The sequence below is a fragment of the Phoenix dactylifera genome, chromosome 12 (assembly GCF_051530095.1).
Source record: "Phoenix dactylifera cultivar Ajwa chromosome 12, Ajwa_hap1_PhDact_Kaust_v1.1, whole genome shotgun sequence".
In the NCBI taxonomy this organism is placed as follows: domain Eukaryota; kingdom Viridiplantae; phylum Streptophyta; class Magnoliopsida; order Arecales; family Arecaceae; genus Phoenix; species Phoenix dactylifera.
In genome coordinates, this window is record NC_143201.1 from 26,773,053 (window position 1) to 26,785,147 (window position 12,095).

A 12,095-nucleotide genomic window follows, 5' to 3' on the forward strand; every position below is an offset into this window, starting at 1 on the left:
TCTTAAAGCAATAGCATTACTGTCCTCATGACCATTATATAACGCCAATTATTTTAACAAATGCCACAATATAATGCCGACAACACATCAATATGCCCCATAGCTACCATAACCGTATTACAAAACTAAAATACAGCACATTGTCATATATGGTCCCTTCTGGCATCTCACCACCTCTCCAACTGGAAAAGTAGAAGGCGAATGGATTGTTCTCAGTACTGGGTCACATATCAACAGCAAGGGAGAAATCGAAAGTGATAAATGCTCAGCCACAGACATCTGCCCTGAAAGCTTTCCTACTGCACTAGCTGATCTGAACATACAACAGTAAGCTAGGACTTCGCTTTTCCAGCCTGAAGAGTTTGAATCTTCTGTTGTAATTTTAAAATCTGTGACAAAAATCAATAATTTACATTTTTTAGTGCACTGATCATTATTACAGGCACAGACAAAAATCCAAGGTTGCCAATTCTTTTTTTTTTTTTTTTTCCTATTCATATTGGTAACAGGTTTGGCATTCAGATACTGTTAAGGTAGAGCATCCAAAATTCAGGAAAAATTTAAAATTAACCAAAAGTTCGGTAAGAATTGAATCAAAAAAATTAAAAATTAAAAGAATACACAGTATCATTGGTATAGTTATATATAAATTCATGCTAAAACAATAGTGGAGTCAAAAATTGCAAGAAACAGCAATAGTCCGATCTCCAACAACAGCATATAGAATAAATGATTTCTAATTCATCATCATTCCTTGGAGAAGAAGTGAGTAAATCACGAGATATAATTTTTTATAATTCAATTAAATGAAGAATAATTCAAAGAATTATTCAGCAATAGATAATATGTGAATAATTAGAAAAAGTTTCTCCAAATAATTTGGAGGTGGTACTGAGAGAGGGATTAGGATAAAAAGTTTACAATTAAGCACTGTTCTTGAAATAATACATGGAACTACAACTACAAATAAGCCAATATTACATCTAAATTTCTTAAAACCCTTTTTTTTTCATAAATTCGCAAGAAATCCTTTCAGGTCCCATGGTCCTTCAGCTTTTACCTATAAATATTCAGACTACCTTTACCAAGGTAAACTTTTGACTTACAAACATACAAAATCATCTCATTTAGTTAGATATTTTAATACGTAAACTCAGAAAATCATCTGTTGGATATTTTAATATTATATAAGCATATTTCCTTGTTAACCTTTGGGGGACTTAATTTAACCTTCACAGCAAAAAGCTCTCCACTCATGCAAGCAAGATTTTCCATAGAAGACATCAGAAGGTACCTTCATGAAACTAGAACAACAATTGGGGTCCCAACAAAATCATTTTCACAACCTTAACAAATGTAGAGATATATGCTGTAAGGTACTTAGACCCTACTTTGGACAAACTTCAGAAGCAGCAAGATTTCAAGGTTATATCCTCACCAGCTCAAAGATTAGTCTGTGATCTGTGATGCCTAACAGCCAAGATCTTGAACATCATTGAACAAATCATTTAAACTCTCCTTCTCTACTTTGGACAAATTCCGAAGCAACACAATTTCAATGTCAAATACCCTCACCAGCTCAGAGATTAGTCTATAATGCTCTGATGCCTAACAGCCAAGATCTTAGATATCATTGAACAAATCATTCAAACTTTCTTACCAAAGGATGACAGGGCAATTAGTTCTTCTAGTATTGTCTAAGGCACACCTAGGCGCAAGGTGCTTGCAAAGCCCAACTGCTGCGCCTCACCTAGCCTGATGTGAGGCCCCTTTGCTTGGGCACTACAAAAGCGCGCCTTTTTAGCACCTTAAAACAAAGTCGAAGCACAGAAAAAGCATGCTTGGTCACTTTTAAATCTCAGCCGTTGATCATGATCAGGAGTTGGGGACTTGTGGCTAAAAGGGAGAAAGATACAAAGGGGAAGAAAAGAAATTGCCAGATCTAGGGCTCTGTCCGGCCGACTACCCAATTCTTCCATCCAGCACCTTTTTAGCACCTTCAAACAAAGCCTAGGCACAGAAAAAGCATGTCTGATCACTTTTAAATATCAGCCATTGATCATATTCAGGATTTGGGGACTTGTGGCCAAAAGGGAGAAAGATACAAAGGGGAGAAGAAGAAATCGCTGGATCTAGGGCTCTGACCAGGTGATCAGCCAATTCTTCCATCTAGTAAGTCCTTCATCATCATCATTTTCTTTCTCTTTCTCCTTCTCCTTCTGCTTCTTCGACCTGCAACTAAGTTTCAGTCTAGCAAAAACAGAACAGAGGACAATGTTCTTTCTTCTTTATATATATATATATATATTGATAGAACAGAGGAGTACAACCTTTCTTCTTGATATTTCTATTCAATTGTATCTTCATATTTTTGCACCTCACTTCATCAAGGTGCATGTCTTGTGTTGTGCCTAGGTTCCACAAGACCTTGGTTAGTGCACCTCGAGCCTTTGACAACTTTGAGTTCTTCTATCCTATTATCTAGGACTAGGTTAATCTCCCATTGGACATGAGATTAGCAATCTGAGGCTAAGTATTATCATGCTTTGCTAGGAAATCCGTCTTTAAAACTGATAATTTCCACCCTAACTTATAGTGCACATCATGAGGTCTAATTTTGCTGTGGAAAGGCCACTAACACTGACCAAGCACTGAAGATGTTTAATATTAGCGAAACTAGTCGGAGTGAAACAATAATAAACTCTGATGAAAAGCTTAATATCAAGCTGATTCAGATCACTCACCAACCATGTATTGCAAAGGAGATTCTATTGCTACACACAGAGGTAACTAATCCTGAACAATTCTTATAGATCCATTTCCATAATGGTCTGGACCACAAAACCTATATATAATGCTTTGAAACTTTCAATTGGCGGCTGTATAAGACTCGCCCACTCCATCACCAGTCCTCTTAAAAAAAGGTTTCTTCCACCCTAGTGATTTGGATTCTTTAGAAGATTTTGGTTAAAAAAAGTACTACGTTTGACTTATTGTAGCAACTAAGAGAATGATGAGATGGAGCGCTATGTTCTTAGACATTTAATATCAAAAGCTGAATCGTGGACCAATAACCTAAAAGATGCAAAGAGAAATGTTATTTATCGACATTTTTTTCAGAGGATTCCCCTAGTATTTTGAAATTCAAAGTTGATTTAATTCTAAGACATCATCCTTGGGGCAAAAAGTGAGACATCCCTCCTTAAATGGTTATCCAGATGTTGCGCTACCTCTATTGGCTCATGCTTAGGTACCAACATGCTTAGCTAAAAGCTTGAAACACATTGGACAACTAATTTTTATTGCTATATCTGTGAATGGTTGAGGTGTAAAATAAAAGACTTGATTCGCATTTTAATTTAAGTCAATAGCTAAATGCAAAATACTCATTTGACTAAAAATAAAAAACTATTAGGAGCAAAAGCTCTTCATCTTTTGGTATTCCATCGTTTATGTGCACTTTTTTCTTGTAATGTGCAAAAAGAAGACAAAACATTACTTTAGTGAGGAGGTATCAGAGTCTTGCTTGATGCTTATACTACACAAGCTGGACATTAGAGATAAAGCATGCCATATTAATAGAGCATGAATATGAAGTCCCTAGAAGTGACTCAACCCAAACCCAATCAGGCCTACTGTGGTGTTACTAGGCCAAGCCAAAGCCTAGGTCTAAGCTTAATTGATTCCACAAACTTGACGAACTTCTCAATAATGCAAAGACTCCCATCCTTCACATCTTTATTCCCCAAAAACTGCATGTTTCCCACTAAAAAAGAATTTAACCTTTTCACATTCTGCCCTTGGATGATATAATCTAAGACCATTCATAGCATAATAAATTAAATTATCTACCCTTTCATTTCAATATTTAAGCCAGACAAACTGACAGACTGGCACAAACTAGCACACATAGCACCACAACTAAAACATAAATCAAGAATTGACAACCAAATCTTTTGTTCCAAGGGTGATGGCTGAGAATCAAATTGATATTTACCTTTTGAAGCATTCAAGAATTCCTTTTGGAAAAATTGCTGATATTTTTCAGCAACTCCTAGGCAATCGTTTCCTTGCTTCAACTCTTGAAACAAGGTTTCCAAGAAAATAGCACTCCAACTCCTCATGTTTTGATCTCAACAACCCAATGAATCCACTGAAATAACATTCAATTTCAACTAAGACCATTAAAAAGTCAAGCATAAGTTAGAAACTTGCTCCAACAAAGCCACTTGAATGCGAATTAGAATATAAATTGTCGGTTTTCTAAAGGACTTCAAAACTGTTCATTGGTTGTATAATACTCCAAACTTTCCATTGGCTATATAAAACTAACCCATATCAAAGAGGTTCAGATTCAGTATAATATACTCTATGCCTTTAAAAATCACTTTTTCCACCTTTGGAGATTCTGATCAAAGAGGTTCAGATTCAGATTCTTTGGACGATGTCAGTAGAATTGTGCTTGACAAATTCTAGCCAAGGGAATGATACATTGAGACACTATTCACTTGGGAATTCAATCTGACAAGCTGATGTAAGCAGTAACTTAAGAGATGGCAAAACAAGCATTATCAACAATTTCTCTAAAGGATGGTCATGATACTTCAAAAGGCATATGTAAACATGATTCTGATGCATTGCCCTCGAAGCAAAAGGGTGACATATCCCTTCTTTATTTCTGGATGTGTTGCTATATGCATTAATGTATGCTCTATTACCAATATTTTTGGCTTAGAACTTGAAACATGCTGGGCAATCAATTTAAATTGCTATGCTTGTAAATGTCTTAAAATAAATCTATGGACTATGTATGTAAATAATTTTGAACAAAAATCCACTTTCTCAAACCCTCACTCTGATCCATTCACGGTTGAATTAAAACCAAAATCTCCCAACTGGATGCGATAGTCTAATTGCCTTTCACATAAGAATATCCTTTTTAGGCTCACTTTTGTACCACGATCAAAATCTAGCAACCTAAATATTGATAAGCATAGGAAAAAGTGAATTAAGTCCAAATTAGTGGTATAAAGAAAATTGTCATCAGAATCTTTGTGGTTCACCAAATTCATCTATATAACAAGAATTGCTATTTTTAGACAATCTCCTTGATCCAAGTTCAACCATGTCAATCCTCCCGACCAGCGATAGCTGGTTGACCCATAATTACTTCTTCAAAGGGTCTTGTAGCTTTATTTAGTTCTATTCTATATTGTATCTGTATCATTTATTCCTATGAGATACCATACTAAAATATTCCATTTTAGAAGAAATTTTTGCTTGTTTTTTAGATCCTCAGGCAGCCCAAATTTGACACCCAATTATAGCCCACCGCATGGCATATAGGAAGACCTATTTCAACCAGCCTCAAGCTCCTGGGCAGATCTCGATAAGGAAAACTAGAGGCAATTCTCCTCTCAACTTAGACTCTAAGAGTCCAACCCTCGCAGGATTATGACAACTCCTCTATAAAAGTAGGGCTAGGGGATCAGGGTACGCATCGCTCATCTCACACATGCTATTCCACTACTCTGCTCTTCAAGCCTTTTTTCTACTCTTATGTTTGCCAAAGCTCTATTTGACTAAAGCATCGGAGGGCCTCCGATTGGATTAGCTCCGTCAGCGACCGCTAGATCTTCATCAGCCTTGGATCGAGTTTTTGTAGCAATAGATACCAACACCAACCCATACCAAGTATACCACTACAATCCAATTCAATGCATTTCAATCCCTTGTTTCATGAAATAAATGTTGGAATTTTTTTCAGCCTTTTCTGCTTTCACCTCCATTTTTTGCTCCAATTTCACTAGGGAGTTATTTGTTATTAATGGTGCTGCATGAGTCCTTTTATTTTGATATCCTTCAAAACTGAGATTTACTTACTGCACCAAATTTCAACTCATTACTCCATTTCTCTCAACTTTACAATGAGATTTCAACAATTTAAGTAATTCTATTGTTGCTTGTTGGCTCAATGTCGCATTTTCATAATGTTAGGCTATTCCAAATCATGCCTACACTTCAAGGTTTTCAGCCACCATTCTTATAACCATGGTGACCTAAACTTCTCCATCTCCTAAACTTCACCAGATGTGGCGTCTCAAAGGCATGAGAGAACTAAATAGTTAGATATCAGATGGCACCCAAGTAAAGACATCCAGTTAACTGAAAAGGCAGTCGTTCAGGATCATACATGGAGAAATTTCAGTAATATTTGTAATTAACAATGATAAATAATCTGATCATTTATAGTGTTAATTACCATGCAAAATACTATCAGAAGACCATTCCGTCAAAGAAATCCAGAAACAGAATTGGCTGCTGAATCAGAAACTACTGCACAAAAAGCACAAAAGATGAATAACATACAACACAAGACTAAGATATATAGTTACAAACCGAATCCTTCTTGTTGTTCTGCTTGTCTTCCAAATCTTGAAGGGTCCCATCAAGCCGCTTCCTGTAAATTACACAAACAAGATAAAAACAGCATCCTATCTTCAAGAAAATAAAAGAAATCACATGAAAACTGAAAACAAAACAAATTGACAGAACCGCTGATGTCATAGAAAAGGTTTACGGTAAAGGAAGGGGAACTCACAGTTCGGCAGAGATGTACTCTATCCTCTTGCGGACGTTGGCATTGGCCTCCGCCAGGTCCTGCTTCACGAGCACCGGCCCTATCAGCTTATACACATTAGCATTCTCATTCAACAACTCCAATTCCTGCAAAACATAGACGTCAAGATCGAATCTAGATACGTAATAAACCAAGAACGTCTTCCCTCTTCCTTCCGACTGTAGAACAAGAAGAGAACGAAAAGAAGGGTAAAAGGGAGCACCTTGAGGACGAGCTCGTTCTCGCCGAGCTGGATGGTGTACTGCTTCCTCACCTGGTGGTTCTTGGCGATGTCTGCGGTGGATTTGGAAAGATAGATAAGACCAAGATCAGGGAAAGAGACGTATAGGGTTAGGGTTTGAGAGAAGGGAGAAGCGAGAGAAGGAAGAATTGCTGGCCTTTCTGGAATTTGCTGAGTGCGTTGGCTTGGGTTTCAAGGTCGCGCTGGAGCTCTCTGAGGGCCGCCGACGAAGCCATAAGGTTAATGGATTTCTCGTCGTTCGCTTCTCTTGAGTAGCCGTGCGGCGGCGGCGGCGGCGGCGGACAGCGGAGAAAGGTGGACCAGGGTCAGCCAGTTCGGGACCCGGGGCGGGGTATCTCTGCACAAGCGTAGGTAACTGCATTCAAACAAATGCATTCTTCGGGCTGGGCCTTTACTTGGTCCAGGATCAACAAGTTTGGGGCCGAAGCTTAGGGCCCGTTCGTCTTGCCCCAAAGGTCTATAAATGGCTCACAAGAGATGTTGGGAGCGAAGATGGGGAGCGGCCCAGGAAAAAAAGAATACTGAAGCAAATCCGTGGATGCATCACGGAGACCGGTATTAACAAATACGGCCCATATCGGTTTTAGGACCTACATATCCCAAATTGTTCTTCGTCTGCGAATCCACATCTGGTTTGCCAATAATAACTTCATACCTTTTTTTCTTTTCCTTTTTTTTCCCCGGTAGGCAAGGGAACATTACTGACCATTTTGACAACTAAAAGATAACCTTGCTCTCAAGTTCATCAAGAAAGATCTAAACCTTGGTAATTAGAATTTTCAACCCTCTAGGAGAAGGTTAACTTGTTTCTCTTTAGGTGTCTGCCATAAGCCTTCATGCACAACATAGAATTATCGTAACTTACGTACTCTTGTGCAAAACTCTCAAGCTGAATATTTATGATGTCATATGTCGAGCCATTTGGGCCTAAAAGCCTAATAGAAACCATCGTCTCAGAAGAACTATAGCATGCAGTAAGTTTAGGGCCTTTTTGAAAGCTCTGACATGTCTTTTTCCCACGGTCACTTACCGTTGTTAGATCAACTGCTTTTGATAGAAACTCTCGAAAAAAAGTTGTGCAAGTTTTCTACCAAAACGAAAGTTGCGAGTTTAGGTAATCTAAATAAATGCCTAATTTATGATTTTGATTGATGACGCTGCTAGGTTGATGCTTTTCATAAAGTTTCCTATTGATCTCTAGTTCTCTAACCTTTCAAACTCAACTCACCGTGCATGTGAATCATCACTCAGCCTTACACGAGGCAGATGATCACTCAGCACCCGCATCATTGGAAAGCATTTTGGATATGCTCCGACTGTGGTGCCTCCATCAGGTCTGTTCACTGTTTGAAAGCTCAGAATCGTTCCCAGTTTCTTCAAAATTGAATAAATGGACACTCATGAAACTAATTTCTTTCATTAGGCTTGAGAAGGACATCCAGTACAACTATTTCTGGGCTTGATGTGTGAAGCTTGTCTTAATAAGTTTTCAGCATTTCCCCAGTTTTCTTTTAGTCATGGTAAAGGCATTAGTCCTTGATGCACTTTGACTCTGCAGGTTACCCCTTTTGCAGTACACCGTGCTGGATGCTTCCACTATTTAATTGCTGACAAATACCACAATACAAAGAAAACCTGAATAGGTGTTGTAATGCCAAATTTCAGATCAGTGTCCCTAAATCAGATATGTAACAGCAATATACCGGTCCATCACAACACTAACAACGGTTATGGTAACTTAGCTGAGAACCCAGGAGAAATGCTGTTTGATACCTTCTACATGCTGTTTAATTTGGGACTGACTGCTTACCTCATTGGAAACATGACAAACCTTGGTGTTCATGGAACCAGCTGCACCAGAACCTTTGTATGTTCTTTCCCTCTCCCCACCTGACGATAAATTATGAAGTCTGCTTATGCTTACCAGATATTAGTCTCTATATCTCCCTTCTCTCTCCTTCACTATCAAAATGGAGCCTCACAAAAACTGATCAGCCTTCCAATAGATTACAGATTGTCTTTCTTCTGATCTGTCAGTTGAAACCTATAAAATTTATAGAATAACTTATGCGGGTGTGTTTATGTGGCTTTCCGTAGCACCTCAAGTGTCCATAACAAAGATCCCTCCAGCTAACTAAACATTAGTGGATACAGTTTGCCAAAAGTTAAAAAAAACAAAACAGCATCTAAGGTATTTATACAGGCAGCTCATGTCATCTTCTCAGTTTTCTTGTTGATGTTTCTATTTGATGCTACAGAGAAACAATTCGCGCTGCTTCCGAATTTGCAGCATGAAATCAGTTGCCTTAGCACATAACGGAAAAAATGCTATCTCACATATGCCTAAGGTTCAAGACAAAGGGACTGAAACAGCAAGAAACCTTGAATGGTTTCCCAAAAGGCTTTTGTTCAAGCATAGCATACTAATTATTTTTTTCACATTCAAAATGTCTATCTTTTTTATGGAGTTTGCTTTGATTTCATTTTTCAACTGGTATGATATCAAAATTTTAATTGAACAAATGCTGTACTTGCCAACTTCCCCAACATATACACCTTCCAAAGCATGCCTATATACTGATGTTGCTTTCTCCATGTAAATAGGTCACAACAGATCTTTATGCATTAGCATCAGGAGCAGTGGTTAGTAGAATTCGACACCTCTGTACAATAACCTTAATGCTTATCTAGAGTTGGTGTCACTGACTAAGGCCCTATTTTGCATCTCTTTTGGAGGAGCAAAGTGCTTCTTGAAGCGCCAAAAGCTCTTTTGGGTGATTTTGAGGTGTTTAGTGAAAAAATTTGGAACAACTTTCTAGCTTACCCAAAAACTAAAATAGTCTACAAGGGAAAAGCTCCAATTTGGAGCTTTAAGGCAAAAGTTTTACCTGAGACGCGTTAGGGAGCTTTTTTAGACAAAACCTTACCCAAGAGACTCAAATTTGGTTCCCTGCAACTGATTTTTTTTAAAAAATTAACTTGAGATATTTTTTATTGCCTAGGCGTCTTTTTATTCTTATAGCATGGACATTAAGAAATGTTGGTAAAATTTATGTTGCTATTATGATTGTGGATATATGAATAATTTTATTGCAATTTTGTATCTGAGTGAACAAAGTCAAACATTTATATTGCTATTTGAATCAAGGACTACCTAGTTTGCTATTATGATACTCTTGGTTACTTGATAATCACCGATAAAAAATAATTATATTGTTTATTATGTTATTTAGATTAACATGCAAAAAATAATTTATAAATTTACAATACTTTACAATAATTGTTTTGATAGTACAATACAATAGCAATACAGTATAATAATAATATTATGTTATCGTATATTATTACCTTAAAATAATCTTAACATAATTATAATAATATTATTAAAATAATATTATTATAGAGTATTGTTAAATTATAAGTTAAAGAGTTTTTGATGGTACAAATAGTTAGACAACTGAAAACACTATGCAATATGTTTTGTTGTCAGTTCCATGCAATCTCTTTTATTGTCATTTCCTAAAGTTAGAAGTACTTTCTAAGTTTGATAACCAAATGGATGTTGAAGTTCCATGACACTTTCCAAATATAATTATCAAACAGCAAACAACTTTTCATTAAAAGCTCTATTAGAGAAAGCATTGGAGCTGAAAGCTCTACAAACAACAGCTAAGTTAAACTATCTTCGATTTTGTTGTAGGAGCTAAGACCAAGTTTTGAAGGAATAGAATAAGTGTTTCATGTACTTACAAATGCATGTCCTCAGTATGTGCATCTAACAGATGGACTGCTCATATTTATCCAGGTTCATAGAAAGGCAGCTTCTAGGGAAATATTTGGGGAGACAGGGATTCTATGTTACAGGCCATAACCATTTACTGTTCATACAATTGAATGACAAATTCTGAGCCTGAGAAGCATTACACTCATAAATTTGATAGGAAAATACATGGAAAGTGGGACTATTGGAATGAGCAACCTTTTCCAGGCACACCTTGGATTTGACTACCCTAATTACACCATGCAGAGTTCCTAAATCGTTCTCTCATTTCTGCAGAAATAGGAGCTAATGCTTCCATGCACCATTTTGCAGAAGTGATGCTTCATGAAAGCTTTTCTCCTGGAGTGTAGCACAAAGATCCAAGATTAGTCAATGAAAGGTTTGATGGAGGACCAATCAGAGAATATGAGAACTTCTCTTCTCAATGCCAAGGAAATCAGGTCCAGAAACAACCAATAATGAAATCAACAGACACAGGAATCCTGCTGTGCAAGGCAGCAGAGAATAGCAATCTGGACATGATTAAAGAGCCCTGAAATATGCAAATGCAACAAATGCAGATGGCAGAACAGCCTTTCATAGGGCTATTCAGAACAACCACTTTGAAGTGGTCAAGTTATTAGCTGAGCAAGAAGCAAACATGGATATCCCTGGTGCTAGGGGTTGGACAGGACTTAATTCATAAGGATCATCAAATTAAAAAAAAAACAAATAACAAGAGCAGAACCAATACAATCCAAGCAATTTGCAAAAGGAGCCAGCGATTCATGCACTCAAGATTTCCTACATGTTACAAGAGAGGCAGCAATTCAATTGATAGCAATCACATAAAAATGATCGACAAAAGAGTCACCATTCATATGCATTCTCAGAAGTCGCAAAGTTCAAGACAACAATTTGGAAAGCTGATAAATTTACCTGGTACTCTGGGTAAACTGTTCAGAATTGCTGGTAATATTGCTTATTTATTTTGGCAATAATATATGATGATAAACCTATAAACTAAACTGGAGGATTATGTTTACATAGTTCAATGCTAAATTTACAATCACATGAAAAACAGAATATATACCACCAGAATCAAGCAGATAAAATCTCATCCCCAAGAAAGAATCTAAACCTTAAACTAGGAGTAATAACTGTATGTTAACAAAAATCCTGTCTCAGTCTTACCCAGAGTTATCCTTAGATGGTTGTCTCTCTATCTTGAAAACATGCAGGTCAGAAGTTTGCCGGGCATCATACTACAAAAGTGGCCAATCAAGATAATGCGGAAGCAGATGATATTACAGTAGTTCGAGATGGGGAACATCTATTGTTTCTTGAGATATGAGAATTGTTCAAGCTCACCATAGTAATCTGACCTGGCTATTCAAGACAGGTTAGAGCAATACCCACAGGCAAAATGTAAGCCTTGATCTATGCATGAGAAA

General features: G+C 37.2%; 1 protein-coding gene across 5 annotated transcripts; it reads right to left on the reverse strand.

Annotated features, from left to right (window-relative positions):
- LOC120111934 (prefoldin subunit 6-like) lies at nucleotides 1-7,235 on the reverse strand. Of its 5 annotated transcripts, none has more exons than XR_016397949.1 (6): nucleotides 7,018-7,235; nucleotides 6,843-6,913; nucleotides 6,602-6,726; nucleotides 6,400-6,460; nucleotides 3,998-4,153; nucleotides 1-389 (listed from the first exon to the last, which is right to left on the reverse strand). XR_016397949.1 is itself a non-coding variant. In XM_089926438.1 (6 exons), the coding sequence occupies exons 1-5, from the start codon at nucleotides 7,094-7,096 to the stop codon at nucleotides 6,277-6,279; spliced, it is 393 nt and encodes a 130-aa protein (XP_089782564.1). In that variant the 5' UTR covers nucleotides 7,097-7,235; the 3' UTR covers nucleotides 1-389; nucleotides 6,263-6,276. The 5 variants fall into 5 exon arrangements, 4 of the variants coding, with proteins under 4 accessions (XP_089782564.1, XP_089782563.1, XP_089782565.1 ...); XM_089926438.1 differs by lacking the exon at nucleotides 3,998-4,153 and adding an exon at nucleotides 6,263-6,333; XM_089926437.1 differs by lacking the exon at nucleotides 3,998-4,153.
- Nucleotides 7,236-12,095: the final 4,860 nt, after the last annotated feature.